The following is an 18,046-nucleotide window of genomic DNA, read 5'->3' as shown; positions in this document are numbered from 1 at the left end:
CACGACACTTCCGCCTGTCGTCATGGCGACCGCCGGCGTCCGGGCCGGAGGCGCCGAACGAGCCGTTCGGGTCCGCAGCGGTAGCCCCGCCCCTTGACAGCTGCCCCGCCCCCGGACGCCATATTAGGACTGGAAGTCCTGCCCTCTGACCTTTGCCGCCAGAAGTCTCTCCCCTTGTCCCCGGAAGTGTCCCTTGAGGGGGGGGGGGTGTTGTCTTGCAACCCCAAAGCAAACGAGTCATGCGCTAAAGTCCAACGTATTTTTATTGAGTTAAAAATTAAATTAGAATTAAAAATAAAAATTACATTAAATTTAAATTAAAGTAAAATTAAACATTAATTTAACCACCAGAAGTGCCCGGCAGAGTCCTAGGAGCTACTAGCCTACGCTCTGCGCTCCTGCCCAGCTGTAGCTGCCCTACCTGCTGCCCCAGCCCACGCCAGGAGGAGCTGCTGGAGGCCAGGGAGGCTGAAGAGGTCTCAGCAGTTGCAGCAGCGGCCGCATTGTGAAGCTTGTGCAAGTGCGCTAGAGCTAGGGCTGTCCCGCACATGAGGGTGGGAGAGAAACTCAGGTTGAGCATGATGCGATTAATTAGTGGGCACCCGCAGGTCGTATTTTGCCCGTCCTTGCTATAGGTCGGGGTGGCCGACCTGGGCTCCAGAGCCACATGCAGCTCTTCAGAAGAGAATATGCGTCTCCTTGAATCTTTGCACAAGCACACGGTGACCAGCTGCCCAATGAGATGCATATTAACTTCTGAAGAGCCCCGTGTGGCTCTGGGGCCGCAGGTTGCCCACCGTTGCTATAGGCATGAGTGAGTACATCTGCATGCCCTAAAGGCCTCTCTGCCAGTCTGCTGCCTACCAGTAGGTCTCCACCCACGCACCCATGTGTAGAAAGCTAGTAGATCCCATACACGCTCATAAGATCCTGTACGCCAGTCCATACTTGCATGTGTGCAGGGGCCTTCTCTGCCAGCAACTCACCACTCATGCCCCAAAGGACAAGGTGGTCTTTTGCAAGCGCAGTCTTCTGTGCATGCACAGGCCACCGAGGCAGCTGGAGTCCCCCGCTCAGGTCTCCTGCCCGTCATTCTGGACCCTGGGTTCTGCTGAGAAAACATTTCCCCTGTGCCTTGTGCAACCCCCCACGGTCCCCCCTGGCCCCTGGTTCCCCGCTTTTGTCTCTTCCAGGAAAGGCCAGTTGCAAATGTGATCCCCATGGGGGAATAGGGGATGCCACTGCTGCATGCAGGCGACCTGGGGAGCGCAGCAGGGTGAGGATTGAAACCCGCAGCCTCTGCTGGTCTGGTGCTTGTGGTGCCCTCACTCCTGACCCGCAGTTCCCCGCTCTTGTCCCCACAGAAAAGATTAGTCCCAAACGTGACTCCTGTGGGTGAACAGGGGGGTGGAGGGGCCTGAGGAGCGCAGCAGGGATCGGACGCATGTGTTTCCCTTGGCCGTCTTGAGGCGTGGGGCGATTGGTTGGGAGGGGCCGTGCGGGTGGGACGCCCTGTGCCTGGAGCTTGTCTGCAGGAGAGGTAGAGTCCCACTCCAGGAGCTGAGGCAGAAGAGAGTCCCTGGGCAGTGGGAATGCAGCGAGCCAGGGGGGCAGGACTGGAAGGCCTGGGTCGGAGCCCAAAGCGCCCAAAGAGCCAGGGCTCCCCAGCTCTTGAAGCGATGCCTGGCCTGGCTTCAAGGGAAGCTCAGACAGAACACGTCAAGGTTTGGGATCCAAACAGAAAGCTCCTCCGGGTACCTCAGCACAGCCAGCCGTGGGAAGCACTCCGGGTCTGTGCAGCGGGTCCCTCCAGCCCAGCCAGCGCCAGGGCAGCTGGAGGAGCGGGTCGTTTGCTTAGAGTAAGCAGCTGCCTGACTGCTGGAGGAAAAGCCTGTGTGTGAACAACCCACACCTGAAATACTTCCCAGTCCCAGTCTCTTTGCACCAGGGTCTGACTGGGCAACAGACACATCCCCAGAACTGATGATCTCTGGATGATCCCGCTCCAGTCTGCAGGACTGACCTGTGTCCAGGGGAACTGGACACTTGCTGATGCTTGGTGAGCATCCTGTCTCCAGAGGCAGCTGAGGGACAGGAGGAAATACAAAGATGTGATGGGAGAGGCTGGACCATGACCTGCTTCCCCAGTCCACAGCTTGCCCTGCCCTGACACATTGTGGGGAGGGGGTTGGCTCCCAACACCTTCCATGGGGCCTCCGTACTGGCCCTGGGCGGTCCCCTGACTTCCCCACCTCTCCTCCTGGCTTACACTCCCCAGCTTCATGTGCATCCTCCAGGCCACTGCCATGTCCTAACGAGAACCCCTTTGGTTCGGTCCCATATGGCCCCTCCTGGCCATCCAGACCATCACCTCCACAGCCCCCACATGGCCCCACCACCCCAGAACCCCCTTGCCCCCTGCGCAGAAATCAATGCACCCAGAGCCCCTGCCCAGCCTGTCCCACAGCCCTTCCCCACCTCCCAACTCTTCCATGATCTACCAACTCCACCCTGCAACCTGCCCCTCCCTGCTGCCCCCTGCACTAGCTGGCACCTGCTTTCCCCAGGCTCAGCCCCAGCACAACTGGGGGCAGCTCCTGCAGGGACACAGAACCAGGCCAAGGACCTCCTGCCTCTCCTCTCCTGGGGGAACCTGCCTGGGTGGTAGCAGCAGCTGCAGGTCCTGGTGTGCAAACACTGTAGCCTGGCACCACCACCCCCTGCACCATGCACAGACACCCCTGGGTGATGCCAGCCATCCTCACCCACCCCTGCCCCCAGCCTGCAGCCCACACACGCAGCCCAAGATCCCTCACACCTGGCCCAGTAGGGAGCAGCTCCCAAGTCCTTCCCTGCATCAGACCCGAGCCCCATCTGCAGCCCCTGGGGCTTGCTCCAGCCCCAGCCCTGCAGACTCTACCTCCTCCATGACCTCACTGCCTTCCCTGTTTGCTTTTTCATTTGCCCTAAGAGCTCGGCAGACGTGCCCGTCCTGCGAGGCTGGTACTTTCCAGGTTGGTTTTTTTTTTTTAATAATTTTTTCGTGTCCCAAGCCAAATCAGCCAAATCAAGTCCACATCCACAAGTCAGTCCAGAACCATAAGTGGTCCTACACCCGGCAAACATCCTCCACCCCCACCAGGGGCTTCAGATATTTCCAAAGTCTTTTGGCAGGCATCCTACATGCAGGCCCAAGCCCAGAGGCTTGGGGTTTGGATGCCCCCAAGTTTCGCTTGCCCTCAGCCATATGGCTTCAGGAGCAAGCTAGGAAGGAGTCTCCCAGTTCCATAAAGTGGGCTTTAAGTCCCAACACGTCAGCAGGTGCTAAACCATGCCAGAAGAACAGCGGGCACTGCCCCACATCCTCCTCCGGGTATATCCCACAGGCCTGTTTGCAGCTCCAGCCCCGGCTGCAGGAGGCATCGCCATCCCAGGGGAGCTGGTCCAAGGGAGACGTGCCCTGGGGCTGCACTTGAGAGACCATGGGGTGGGGGGGGAACCTGGGCCCCGTGAGATGTGGGGCAGGGGGCTCGGCTCCACAAGTGTGTGGGGCGGCTGGGTGATGCCATGGGCTGGGAAGAGCCAGCCGAGGCCGAACGCCACGTGGGTACCTGCAGGGGCTGGCGGAGGCCAGGGGCAGGTGTGCGGCTGGTGGGGTAGGAAGCAGTGGTTGGGGCATTTCTGGAGCCAGTCTGGTCCCTACAGCCTGTGTCAGCCAGGAGGGGAAATGAGGATGACCCTGAGGCTGTTCCCTCCCAGCCTAGTGTCTCCCAGATACCAGCTCCCTAGTGATATATTCGTTTCATTCCCCAGGTTGCAATGAGTGTGACCATCAAGGAGGTGCCCTCAGATAAGGTGCAGCTCAGTGGGGCACTGCAGGAACTGGGTGATTCCTGGCTGGAGCAGCCCAAGGCCCATCATGTGCACAGGCTTCTGCCCCACCAGGAGTCAGGTGAGGTGCAGGATGGACATGTGTGCGTGGGTCTGGGTGCTTGACTGGCTGTCTTGCATGCAGGGGGAGAGGCTTGAATGTCTGCCTCTGCTTGTGACGGGGTTGCAATATTTGTAATCTGGGCTGGGACAGAGCTCTGGTGTCTCCGGGTGAGCAGCTCCCAGGCTGGGGGTCCCTGATCTTTCTCACTGCATGTGTGCAGCACCCAGCAGAGAGAGGCTGTATCTTCCTTGGGTTTTGTCCTGCTGCCATGGTAACAATCAATGATTTAATTCACGTTCCTACAGTCAATGTTCACTGGCCCCTTTCTTATGCCCAGAAGATCCCTCTGTGCCCAGTAAGGGGCTGGTGCAGATGCTGGGAAATGAGACTCCCCAGTGGCCTCTGGCTGGTTCAGGTACAGCTAACCCAGGCCTCTGTCCTGCTGCAGGTTCCCCTGAAACAGAGAAGACCTGGGAGTCATAAGCAGATAGAAGCTCGTTAGGCTGGTGCCCCAGACGAGGCACTTCCCCCGGAGCAGGTAAGGAGCGGTGGTTCTTCCCTTCCCGGCAGCAGGAGGCATGGTCCCTCAGTGGAGAAATCTCTCTGACTGAACATTTTGATGTGGTCAGTGCTCCAATAGATCAGCTCTTCTTGTTCTCTCACTGCCCCTGGAAGCATTTCACATGCCTTGGAGAAGACTGACCTTGCATTTCCTCTCCCCGTCCTTAAAATATAGATGCTGAAACAGCCCTAACATCCCACAAACTTGTTTCCCTGGGAGTAAAGTCCCTGCAGGCTCTGAGGTGGTGCTGGGATCACCACTTCATGCTCAGACAGTTATTAGGGCTCATCTCCAGCCTCATGCCCATGGAGGTCTATTAGGAAGAGCTGTGGGACTTTGAATCTTCCTTCTCTTTGCTCTCTGTCACATTGAAGCCTCCATCTGCCTCAATCCCAGACCAGTACAGGAGACTAGCAGGGCTTTCCCTGTGCCTGCAGCACCAGTGCTAACCTGTGCATTCTCTTCTGTGCCCCACAGGTGCTGGGACCCTGAGCACAGCTGAGCAGAAGCCTCCTGGACAAGAGCCTGTTAACCTGGTGCTGCAGAGGACTTCCCCAGGGAGACTGGAGGAAAGGGGGTCCTTAACACCTGAATCAGGCCAAGTGCAGAGGGGGCAGAGCAGGCCTCCAAAGTAGAGGTTGGAGGTGAATGGGGCACCAGGTTCATTTGGGGTGGGAGTACAGCTGGGACAGAGCGCAGGAGGAGCCAGGGGCATTGTAAAGAATTTGGGGAGCAGAGACCTGAAGAGTGGCAAGCCTGTGGTGATGGAAGCTGCAAACATACCAGGCTGGCATTAGCAGGAGCTCCCTCCTAAGTGCAGATAGTCAGGGAGGTGTTGGCACAGCCAGGCCTTGCCAGAGTGCATGGAGCCGGGGCTCCCTGCCTGTAAAAGTACTGCCTAGGCTTCCTCAAAGGACTGAGCAAGTAGAATGTGATGAGCTGGGCTAAGGCTGACACATGAACTCCTATGTCCACAGCTGCATCCACATCGCATGTCAGCTGAAGACTGGGGAATATTGCACCCTTACCTGTCATGGCTAAGCCTGTAATGAGTTGAAGACGGGGCTGTGGGGGCTGGAAGCAGCTGGAACAGGAGACACTGATGGTGTAACACTTGTGACTGCAGCTCTGGGAGGTGTTTGAGGACATGGCTGTGTATTTCACACGGAAGGAGTGGGAGCTGCTGAAAGATGAAAACACGGTGCTTTACCAGAACCAGATGCTGAGGAATTTCCAAGCACTTGTTTCCCTGGGTAAAGCTCTGGTTCATAGCTCCCTGGAGCTATGTGAACTCTGAAGTTTATTGTCTTCTTCCTGGGTATAGGTTTCTTCCTGTGTTTTAGCATTCACATCCTCATGCACCTTTGGCTGGTGGTTTAAATCCATTTCCTCCCCACTGCCCTGTCAGTGATCAGACCTCTCTCACATATCATATTGATAGATCCTCCTTCACTTGATTCAGCCACATTCACCTGTGTCTTCCCCATTCTTGCAACTGCTGATGCCTCCATATCCAGCTGTTTCTTGACAACATGATCTTCCTTTGCCTTCTCAGCACATTCATATCATATCCAAGTCGTTGTGCATAAATTCACTAACAGCTCTTCCTTGGGGGAATATTTCTAATTTTCTCCCTCACTAGTGTCTCTTGTCCAACCCCATTGAACGGTCCTAGCGTGCTCAGTTCAGTACTATCTAAATGCTATTTCTCCTCCTTTGTTTATGACCCAGCACAAGTTAATGGAAGTCTTATCAGCCTCTGCTGCTACAACATGTGGATGATGCATTTCCTCAACTCTTCCTCTAGTGACATATGTGCATGTGCTGGAACCCAGACACCTCTACCTAGGGGTCACTGGAAGCTTCTGTCCACAGTTCTTCCTAACGTCTTCATCTCCATAGACCGAGACTCTGGCTTTGCTGTATTTGCATTCAGACCTGTGCTCTCAAGCTTGCTCTGACATTCTCAAAAGTTTTCTTGTTCTCCTCCTAAAATCCCTCTGCAGATCAGACATCCATCACTGTGAATAGAAGTGGGCTAGGTGCAGGGCCTTGTGAAAGCCAGTTTTTGTTTCCAGAGGATCTCTAATACAGTGGCTTGTTCTTGCTTGTGCTCAGGGTTGAGGTACTTAAACTTCTACTAAGTCAGTTTACTTTTCTGATGCTTTCTTTCCCCTCCACTGCCCCCAGAGGATTTCCTTAAGGAATTTCTCAAATATTTTCTGTAGCTCAACAAAGACCACATAGACCATTTGTACCTTGCAGGCTTTCACATGCTATGAAATGTGGGTCTTTTTTGCCTTCTTTTGTCATTTCTATGACTCCCAGGAACTTTGTTTTAAACCCTGCACTATTTGGCAACTTGCGGACTCATCTTCATTCCTGGGATGATGTTCCCATTGGATGGGATGCTTGATTCAGTTGCAACTACAGTTATTATAAAATCATCTTTTCTTGTGCCTTGGTTATGCTGATTTTATCCTCTCACCCAGAAAACAGTTTCATTGTCAGCTACCTGTCATGGATGCTTTTCACTGCCATGGGTCCTCACTTTAAACCTTCACTGAGAATAAGGTCATTTCCATTCCTTTAACTGGAGTTCCACTGATGAGATACATGTTATCCATCTGTAAGTATGTCCAATGTCTCTTTGTTTTGGTACCTTGAAAACAGTAAGAGTTTGATCTTTCTGCTCCCTAGTACATCGTGGATCACTGCATCTCCATGCCTATCCCTGGTGACACTTGTCACTTTGATACCCTTTCTATACCAGGGAGTGGTTGGTGCTTTGTTTCCTATGATCATCCCTCCACTAACTGGGTGACAAGGACCATCATGCATTGAAGGCTTCTCCCTGCAGTGCCTTCTCTTTCACCCTAAATGCCCATCCTCTCTTGTCTAGTAGAAACCTTGAGTTCATTGGATCCTTCCCCAAATCCCAGTTGGTTATTCTGCATCCAGTACCCAGTCACAAACACTCTTTAACCACTGTCCCAAACAGGATATCGAGGTCCTGCACCTGACTTAGTCTGCCACATCCAGTGAGGACCGGTGGAGCTCTGTGTCTGTGATGATGAGGATGATGGGGAAATCTCAAGGTCAGAGGACCTGTTGCCAGGTGAGTTGTGGCTGTCCGCTCCACCTGGCTCTGGTCTCAGTAATGCTCCATGCCCAGAGTGCCAGGGGGAACTGGAAACTGGTGACATGTCCTGTGCTGCCATTGCAGGGTGCTCACCTCAAACACAGTACATTATGCTGTAATGTGTTCAAGCAGGTGTTGTTCCCACTCTGAAATTCAGCGATATGGAGACAAGCAACTGTTCCCTTCTTCTCCCTCTAATGACAGATGTTAGAGGACAATGAGGTTTGCTGTCTTGATTTTTCAGCCCATATCTGGTTTCCCTGGGAAGCCACAATCTTAAGTTTCTGTCTTCACTCAGTAATGTAAGAGTTCATTCCCCAGGTCAAGGTAGCCATGTGGCGGGCCGGTAGGGGGAGCTCCTGTGTTGAGCCTCCCACCTCACTATGCCCGTCCACCTTCCAGATTCCACGTGTCCCTCCAGGGGTGCCTAAGCCCTGGCAGACACCGTTTTGAGCCTCACCCCAGAGTCTGGGGGTAACGTGTGCTGCCACCACCCCAAGAAGGGACTGTCTGGGTCCTGTGTCCTCAGGGAAACACAATAGTCCTATGGGTACTTGACCCAATACAAGAACTTGGGGCACTTTCAAGTCGGGGCCAAAAAGGATAGTCTCCCTTAGTCTGCAGACCCAAGGGGCCTCCTAGGCATAATTAAACTCACCCCTCATTAAGTCTCCCACACCAGTCACAAAGGAGACCTTTATTGGTTACAGAGGGTAGGGTTAGAATAGGGTGCAGGGTAGAGCAATATCAGAGAAATCCCATCGAGCAAACTCCTGTGGCTGGGGTACCCTTTGATCTCACATCTGAGTTACTGCAAACTATATATCTAGCTGGATCTCAGGTAGCTTACTCACCAGTATCATCCAGAGGCAGTTGGAGATTCCCTCTGGAGGCAGGCAGTTCCTTGAGCATGAATTTTGAGACATAGAGCCAGTTTCAGATGATGCAGCTCTTCTTTGTTCCTGAGTCTCCCTCATGGCTGCTGCCCCCCCCCCCCCCCCCTTGTCCTGGCAGTCCTTAACTTATATAGCCCTTGTGACCTCATTCACCTGGTCCAATGGAGGCCAGCACCTGTTGGCTGTCAGCCAACCAATTTGAAATACATCACTAGTTGCCGGGCAGACTGTAGCACACCAGGAAGGAAGCCCCTCACCCAGGTATATGATACTAGTCACTTAGGCAGAGGGAGCAGGTTTCTCCCCTCCCTCAGGAATGTATCCAGCTCAGGTTACCCAAGAGATAGGGTAAGGATGTGTCTCTCTGTTGGGCCCATCCTAATCAAATTGTCACAGAGCAGAGTTTTTGGGAGAGAAACAAAGGTGGCTCTCTGCCAGAAGCCATACCTCTCTAACACCCTGTCCCTGGGCATGATAGGATTTGTAGTCCCCCATGGAAACCGAGAAGATATACAGAAGCTCTGTTTAACCATTCCTGGTAGACAAGAGAGAAGCCGGGGCTCCCTGTGGCTTCTCCTGGTCAGGTTGACCTGGAACCCAGGAAGTGTTTCATCGGGATCTCAGGCTGCATGAAATGGCTCCATGGCGCAGGCAGTATTCAGAAGCTTTCATGTTGTGGAGGGAAGGAAATCTCCCATGTTTTGCACCAGAATTGCCCCCTTTCTGTTTCCTCTCTTGGGCCCTGGGTGTCACAAAGCCTAAGACTCAGCACAGAGTCCAGGTTCAGGGTCATGCCAAGGCCTTTGTCCTGGTATATATAACTCAGACATGTAGGGCACCTGGGGCTTGGTAGGGTTACCATATGTCCAGGTTTTCCCGGCCATGTCTTCTTGTTCAGCCCCTTGTCCTCCATCCAGGCCCGGTTTTTAAAATGCAAGCAAATATCCAGGTTTTTGCTTTTGCTTTTGCTTGGGGGGGGGGGGGGGGGCAGTGGGGAAGTTGATTGGCTGTCAGGGGATCACATGCTATCCAGGTGGGCCCTTCCTTGTGCAGCAGGCAGAAGCCAGCTACTTGTGCAGCAGGGCTGGGAGGGAGCGGGGGGCTGCAGGTCGGAAGTGCAGGCACCCAGAAGTGAGGGGCACCGGCAGCGCTGGGAGGCAGGAGCTGCAGGTCAGGAGTGAGGGGCACCGGCCAGGCTGCGGTGAGCAGGGGCTGCGGGTTGGGAGTGAGGGGCCCCTGGCAGGGCTGGGGGGGACAGGGGGCATACATATCACTGCTAACCCCCCCATTATCATATACTCCTTCCTTCGCTCCCCACCGAAGGCGTCCTTTTCTTTGAAACTGGAAATATCGTATCCTTAAATTGGGCTCATTCCCTGCACCAGACCTTGCCGTGGAGGCATGCAGGCGGCACAGCCCTGCTGCTTGCAGAACAGAGCCAGAGCTCTTAAGTCCCACCTCCCTCCTCTGCCCTTTGGAGCATGAAGACAGGCAGGCTTCATACACACATCCTAATGCACATGTCCCACATGTAGAGGTGCACTGATACAACAGTGCGTATTGTATCAGTGCTTGTAAAAGGAAAATTGATATGATCAACAATTGGTGTTTTTTTTGACTGATGTGGCCGATAACATTGCTGATGAATGCTGTGTGCATGCTGCTCTCCAAGGTGGGCGATCAGATCGGTATTGGCTGATATGGCTCATTAACAATTGGCCATCGCTATCGTCCCAAAAAATCTTTATTGGTGCACCCCTACCCACATGTGCTTGTCTCAGCAGGGCCTGAGGTGATGGGGCTGACAGCTGGGCCAGAAACCCTGAGAGTCAGACTCTGAACCCCCCCAATTTGGGAACATTAGCCCTGCCTTTCCCTGATCCCCAGCACTTTGGGTTTTGAAAGGAAGACCTTGATTTCTTGAGGGAACACAAGGGCCAAAAGGTCCAGGTTCTACTCAGGCCCATCCCAGCAGAAGGAATAATGATGTTTGCCCTTTGCCAGCAGGGCAGGGACTAATCTGGAGTTTCTCTTCCCTATGCAGGAGGTGTCTGGCTCATGAACAGAGCTGAGGAGGAGACTCCTATGGAAGGGCCTGCAAACCTGGAGCCACCATGGACTTCCCCAGGGAGTTTGGGTGAGATGGACTCCCTGAAACCTGAGAAGGAGCAATGGCCCAAGAATCAGGGGAGACCCCGAAAGCAGATGAAGAATGTAGCAGTGAACCAGGTACCATCTCCAATTGGGTGTGAGAGTGGAGAAGGGGCAACACCCAGAAAGAGCCGTGGGTTCAGGGAAGAGTATGTGTAGATGAGAGACCTAAAGACCCAGTGGAAAGAGGCATCCAAGCCAAGGCAGTGGGGAGGTCCTCAGAGGGAATCAGGAGCTCACTGCCAAGCACCGGGCAAGAGCCCACTCCTGCCCCAATGTCAAGAAAACTTTTAACTCATCACTCCTGGCTCTTCACAAGATAGGGCACAATGGGAAGAAGCCCCATGTATGGACCAGGTGTGGGAAAAGCTTCACCTGCTTCTCAACCCTAGTTGCTTACCCCCCGATCCATTCTGGAGAGCTCCCCCACTGCTTCACCAAATGAGGGAATAGCTTTGTGTGCCCCTCAGGCCCGGACAAGCACCTACATGGGGACAGGGGGGAAATGTCAGTACCACCATGTAAAGCAGGGTAGGCAAAATACAGTCCGCGGCCCACTAGGCACTTTCATCTGGCTTGCGGAGCCCCTCCAAAATGCAGGTAATGGCAGCAGCCTGTGTGAAAGCCTCCAGCGGCTGCAGGAGCATCTGGCTGTTTGCTTGGGCTCTGGTTGTGAAGCAACAAACCCTGACCCCAACCTGAGCCAGCTGGCCTTGCTGGGCCCCTAGCTCAGGCTAGGTCTGCAGCTTGAGGGGGGCAGGATGGGCTGGGCCAGATCGTGTGGCACCAGCGAGAGGAACAGGTGCCTGGGCTGGCTTCTGCATTGCTGCGCAGGACTGGACAGGATCGGTCAGCTCCTGCATCACAGGTGAAGGGAAGCAGAGGTTGTGCCAGCTTCTGTTGCACTCCCAGAACAGGACAGGCTGGGCTGGCCACGCGGGACAGTCTTGGCTGGGCTGGCGCAGGTGAGGGGAAGTGGCAGCTTGGCTGGCTTCTACTGCACCATGCCATGCTGTGTGGAATGGGACAGGCTGGCACCGGTGAGGGGAAGAGGGGGCTGGGCTGGCTTCTCCTGTGCTGTGCCAGGTCCTGCAGCACTGAATGAGCTGAGCTGGTGCCGGTGAGGAGAACCTGGGGCTGCGCTGGCTTCTGCCTTGCTGTGCGGGGCGGGACGGGCTAGGCTGGGCTAGTCTCAGCTGGCTTTTGCCACCACATGGGGTGGGCTGGGCTGGGCTGAGCTGAGTCGTGCCATGTGAGACGGGCCCAGCCAGTGCAGGTGAGGGGAACAGGGGCTTAGCCAGCTTTTGCTGCCATGCAGGACGGGCCTGGCTAGGCCAGTGCAGGTGAGGGGAACAAGGGGTTTGGCCAGCTTTTCCCGCCACGTGTGGCAGGATGGGCTGGGCTGGATCCTGCCATGCGGGACAGGCCTGGTATGTGGCACTGGTGAGGTGAAGGGAAGGCTGGGCTGGCTTCTGCTGCGCTGTGCAGGTCCCGGCCCTTGCCTTGCAGCTGAGACCCCTGTGCTCCTGGGAGGAGATGGGCCTGGCCATGAGATCCCAACTTTGTAGCTGGGAACCAGGTGCTGCTTGCTCCATGTGAAGGTCCAGCCTTGCAGCTGGCAACCACTTGCTGCAGCCAGGGCCTGACCGGCAGGGTTAACTCCTTGCTGTGCTGTGCAGGTCCTGGCCTTGCAGTCAGGAACTGTTTGTCATTGGAGCCATGGGCAAACTGGGGTGGGCTGGGCCCTGGTAGGTACATAAGCAACAGCCATGCTGTGTCCTCACAGGAGGCCCAGTACTCCTACTGCAGTTACTGGCCCACCTACCCTTGGTGGCAAGTTGCCTGTGACTTCCAGGCCTGTTGCTATGTGCTGGATTGCAGGTCCTACATGGTTACCTGGCCAAGGTCCCTCAATCACCTGGGCATGGCTGTTATAACAAGGACATCTATGTGACTGGTAAGGGCAGAGGCCAGAGCAAGGGCAATGCCCTGAGATGTTATGGTTAAGTGGCAAACTTAGAAAAATGTAAATGGATATTTTTAAATGATATTTATATCCCTAATATCACCCCTCCACAGAAAAATGATTTGGCTATGAGCACATCAAAGAAGAGGAAGGTAGACACTGAACGCCGAGTATTCAACAAAAAATGGACCTCTAAATATTTTTTTACCGAAATGGGCAAAAAAGCTTTTTGCTTAATTTGCAAAGAAAGTCTGGCTGTGTTTAAAGAATACAATTTGAATCGGCATTTTGAAACCAAGCATGCATCCAAATATGATAAACTGTCTGCCCAAGAAAAAACAAAGAAAGCAGAGGAGATGGTTGCTGCAATGCAGAAAGAGCAAAGTTTTTCCCCAAAAGCATTGGAAGTACGGGATGGAATTATGAGAACGAGTTATGAGATGGCACACATCATTGCCAAGAAGAGCAAACCATTCTCTGAAGGAGAATTTGTAAAGGAATGTATGCTTAAGTCTGCTGCGATTTTGTGCCCAGACAAGAAGGAGCAGTTTGAAAACGTTAGGTTGTCAAGGCGGACTATTGTGAGACGTGTTGAAGATATCTCTGAGAATCTGCACCAGCAGTTGAAAAGTAAGGTAAATGATTTCTCATATTTTGCACTGGCACTCGATGACAGTTGTGATGTCAAAGGCACAGACCAGTTGTTGATTTTCATTCGAGGAATCACTGAGAATTTTGAGCTCACAGAAGAATTGGCATTGATACAGTCAATGAAAGACACAACAACTGGAAAAGATTTATTGGAGGCAGTAGATCAATGCGTGTCAAAACTGGGAACGGATTGGAAAAAATTGGTGAGTGTGACCACCTATGGAAGCCCAAACCTGGCAGGCAAAGACGTTGGATTGCTCAAAATAATTCAAGACCAAGTCAAAGAAACCGATCCAGAACAGAAAATTATTTTATTACATTGTATTATTCATCAAGAGGTCCTCTGTAAAAGTGTTCTAAAACTAAGCACTGTTGTGGACACAGTTACAAAAGTGGTCAGCTACATTCGAGCAAGAGGATTAAACCACAGGCAATTTGCAACTCTGCTTGAGGGGTCTGAATCTGAGCACACAGATGTTCTGCATGATACCAGTGTAAGTTGGCTTAGTTTGGGTAACATTTTGAAAAGAGTGTGGGAACTGAGAGCCGAGATTGGTTTATTTTTGAACATGAAAGAAGATTTGGATTTCCCACAGCTGAATGATGCAGAATGGCTCTCTGATTTTGCATTTGCCATTGATGTCACGGGCTACATGAATGATCTGAATTCACGACTGCAAGAGAAGGGGCTTTTTGCTCATGAATTGCATTCCAACATCAAGTCATTTATGATGAAGTTACTCCTTTTCTCCCGTCAGATAGGAAACAAAGATTTCAGCCATTTTCCTACATTGCAGCAGGTTACTGTTTCTGATCAAAACCTAAAAAAATACGTGTCATTACTAGTAGACTTGCATGCTGAATTTTCTTGCCGAGTTGAGGATTTTCAAATGATAGAAAAAGACTTGTCTTTGGTCTCCTCACCTTTCACATTTAATGTTGACAGTGCTCCATGTGACCTCCAACTTGAGCTTATTGATCTGCAGTATGATGCGTTGCTTGCAGAGCAATTCCAAGCAGTGCCACTTCCTAGCTTTTATGCCTCTCTCAATGAACAGAAGTTTCCAAAGATCAAGACTCATGCCCGGAAGATGCTTGTGCTGTTTGGATCGACATACGTGTGCGAGCAGACACGTTCTGTAATGAAAGTCAACAAATCGAATCTTAGATCTTCGATGAGTGGGGACCACCTTGCAGCAGTGCTCCGCATTGCAACAACAGAGATGACGCCTGACTTTGATTTTCTGGTTAACGCACATCAGAGGCTTCATTCTTCACCTTGAGTTCCTTTGTCTTTGTTAATCACCTTTACATATGCTACTCAAATTATTTTTTTAAATAAAATTAAAATCTGTTATAGTAGATATTTAATTTTTTCGTACACAATACTTGATCTATACTTGGTTAAAATGTTTTGTTTTGAAAGATTTTGTGTCTGCAGTCCTTGACTCAATTGGTTTGGTTCTGTTCTCGGGGAGGTCTGATGCCCCTGAATCCGCACCGATTGGTTGAGGGTGATGGGGCAGGATGTTAGAGGGTCACAACCCCTTCCTACCTGATAAATTGTGCCTGTGCCTCATGGCCTATAGGGCAGAGCTCTTGGGGCCCCGGGAGCAGGCCATGCACTGGGAGGGTGGGCCCTGTGCAGGGGCAGTGTTTCCCAGTCAAGGGGTAGAACTTCTGATGTCTGGGATCATGCAATGGGCAAGGGATTCTGGGACAGATGTGAGTAGGGCAAGGTTTGGTTTTGGATGGGTGGATCTTATGACATGGCCCATGTCACAGGGTGTAATTTCCGGCCCCAAGGCCACCCCCAGTAAAAGGAGCACTTCTGGGGGCAAGAAGAGACACTCCCAGCGACAAAGATCAGGGGTTAGGGGAGGGATTTCTGGTCCCTAGAGGGCAACCAGGGGGTGGGGCAACTGTTAAGGGGCGGGGCTACCCATGTGGCCCAAGAAGGCTCACCAAAACTCGTGAAGCGACCCTCCAGCTGAAACAATTGCCCACCCCTGCCATAAAACAAAACCTCAGGCTCCTGAGAAAGGGAAGAGTATAGCAGTCTACCTGAAGCGGAAAGCAAAGTCCAAGCTAGTAAACTGAAAAGAAAAAAGTCATTACTGAAAAGAATTGAGTTTTTAATCCCAAATTCAAAAAACTTACTTCTGCAGTGTGTGGTGTGAGTGGGTATGCATGCATGTATGTGTGTGTGTGTGTGTGTGTGTCTATCAATGAAAGAGAGCATTGGCTCTCCTGTCCTCTGCTTAATACCTGTTGGGAGCTGTGGTGCTCTTGCACTCCCCTTGCACAGCAAGATTTGTTTCACTGCACAGGCCACGGGGAACCCTGGGGAGGTGGGAGGCAGCGAGGAGGGAGGAGGCGTAGGAAGGTGGGAACTTCCTAGAAAGTTGGACAGGTCTGAAGTGCTAGGCTAATGGAAAAGGGAGCTCTGGCTCTGCAGCCAGGATGTGTCAAGTGGGGTCAGGTGCTTGGGGTCCCCAGCTTGGAGTACCAAGTGGAAAGCATGGAGCCATCCCATGCTTCTGCTGTCATGCCGGTCATCAAGGGCACTTTCACATGTGCTCCGTGGGTGGCAGGGGTGGGCGGCACTTTACTTAGAGTGGCTCTGAGAGCTGCTTTAGTTAAAGTGCCTCAGTGTCGCATGTGTCACCGTGCCCATGCATCAAAATGGCAGCAGGGATGCTTGAAGTATAGCTCGTCAAACAAATGTTAGTTTAAGCACCCCTGCCACCGTTTAGAAGTGCAGGGACACTGATACATGAGACACGGAAGGGTGCTGAAGTGCGATTAATCAAATCTGCTCCAATGCGCTGTAATTACAGAGCAGCCTCCATGCTCGTGTACAGGCAACCCAGGAGGCCAAGGAGGATTTTTTGATCTCCTTTGGTTACTAGTGTCTGCTTTAGGCAGGGTTAAAGTTGACACGGTTTTCCTACATTTTTAGGACTCCGACCTTATCCCCTTGTGCTTCTGAGCGGCTGTTTCTTTTTTCTGTCTGTGTGTGTGAGGTGTTGCACTGACCTACTTTGTGTCTGTGTACTTTGTGGGTTTTATGTGTGACTGTATCTTTGTGTGAGGTCTCAGACTCATATCCTGCAGACAAGACAAGAGCATGCTGAATACCAGAGAAGTCAACTACGTCCTTCCCCATGAGCATACCCCAACCTACCTAGGAGTCTCATTAGACCCTTACCCAAACAGACACATTCAGGAGGTCAGGAGCAAAGTCTGTGCACAGGTAGCTGCCTTAACATACTTAGCCAGCACAACATAGGATGCCAACTTCAAAGTGCCCAAATCACCACACTTACAATAGTATACACCTCTGCAAAATACTGTGTTCCTGTATGGTCCAGAATCTATCATGTTAAAAAGCGCAACACTACTTGACGGTATGCTGAGACTCATAACTGATCACACAACCTGCACGCACAGATGTACTCCCCCGTATTCTCATGCATTGGACCAAGCAATTTTAAAAGACAGTCAGACCCTAACATCACTATTGGCAACAGAGGCAAGATATTATGAAAATCATTTGCTCCGTCAACTAAGTGAAAACCCAAAGAGATGGAGGCTTAAGAGGCTCAAAAATTATAAACCATTCCTATGTGAAGCCCCAAATCTCCTGGAGGGGAGTGGGGATACTGAACCAAACCTACGGGCAGCAATGCAGTGGGCCGACTACTGGGAAAAGTCACACCTATGCATACAGTGTTTTATCCCAACACCAAATGAGTTCCCCATCAGGTACTACCTTGAAAGAGAAGTGTGGGTGAAGCTGAACAGACTGAGATCTGGATACTGACACTTCAAAACCACACTTCACAAGATGAGCATCTTTGGCAGCCCACTGTGTGAATGCGGTGACCAACATATATAACATGCTGTATATCACATATGCTAAAAATGAAGTGCAACAAGGCCCTCGCACTCCTCCTTCCCAACATATATATGTACATAACTCCATTCACTTGCAATAGGCAGAACTGAAAACTGTTGTAAAGTATGAGTCCACACTTACTGCACTGCAGGACAGGTGCTGTCAAAAGACCCCCTTAGACACCCACATCTCCTCTAAGGGCAAGGAAGGGTCGATGGGAGGAGATAAAATTCCTTGTGAAGGAGTAGAAGTAGTCAGGCAGAGAAATAGGAGAGTGAAGATGAAAGAAAAAAACACCTTTCCTGTGTGGCCCCATAGCACAATGGTAGTGCATCTGACTCCAGATCAGAAGGTTGTGTGTTCAAGTCATACTGGGGTCAGGTTTTTGCTTTTGGGATGCCATGACACCCATCTCCCCCGCAGTGGTTTCTATGGTCGGCTGGCAGTGAAGGAGCAAGCAAAGGTGAGAGAAGGGCATTTTGCTTAAGAAGTGGTGGTAAAAAATATGAAGCACCAAAGGTCAGGGTTTATGGGAAGTTACTTGGTGCACTGGCAAACAGAAGGCTGCTTTCGTTTGTCCTGGAAGGATGAAGGGGGGCACTTCCGCTTCCCTGCACTGAGCTGGTCTGGTGGCGATGTTAGTTGGTCAGCTGGGAAAGGAGCGTATTACAATGGCATACACCAGGCTGCTTTGGCTTATCCTGGAAGAGTGGGCAGGGACATTCAGGGTCCGGGTCCTGAGACAGCCGGGTGGAACAGATGGCCACCGCATGGCTTTCAGCCCACATTGTGCCTGCCTGTGGTGGAGGATGAGTCCCTCTAGGGTGGTTTGCCTAAGTACTG

The 18,046-nt window shown here is 52.1% G+C and overlaps 1 protein-coding gene and 1 non-coding gene across 2 annotated transcripts; both read left to right on the top strand.

The window, feature by feature from the left end:
• The first annotated feature begins 9,577 nt into the window (after positions 1-9,577).
• Positions 9,578-14,666, top strand: LOC102562966 (general transcription factor II-I repeat domain-containing protein 2). The gene is made up of 3 exons (XM_019493199.2): positions 9,578-9,735; positions 10,579-10,763; positions 12,765-14,666. Exons 2-3 carry the CDS (start codon positions 10,593-10,595, stop codon positions 14,583-14,585), a joined length of 1,992 nt encoding a protein of 663 aa, XP_019348744.1. The 5' UTR covers positions 9,578-9,735; positions 10,579-10,592; the 3' UTR covers positions 14,586-14,666.
• A 2,845-nt stretch (positions 14,667-17,511) lies between these two features.
• Positions 17,512-17,583, top strand: TRNAW-CCA (transfer RNA tryptophan (anticodon CCA)). The gene has a single exon. It is a non-coding gene; the product is annotated as a tRNA-Trp (tRNA).
• Positions 17,584-18,046: the final 463 nt, after the last annotated feature.

Source organism: Alligator mississippiensis, chromosome 15 (genome assembly GCF_030867095.1).
Source record: "Alligator mississippiensis isolate rAllMis1 chromosome 15, rAllMis1, whole genome shotgun sequence".
Taxonomy (NCBI): Eukaryota; Metazoa; Chordata; order Crocodylia; family Alligatoridae; genus Alligator; species Alligator mississippiensis.
This window is presented reverse-complemented; position numbering and strand designations above follow the sequence as displayed.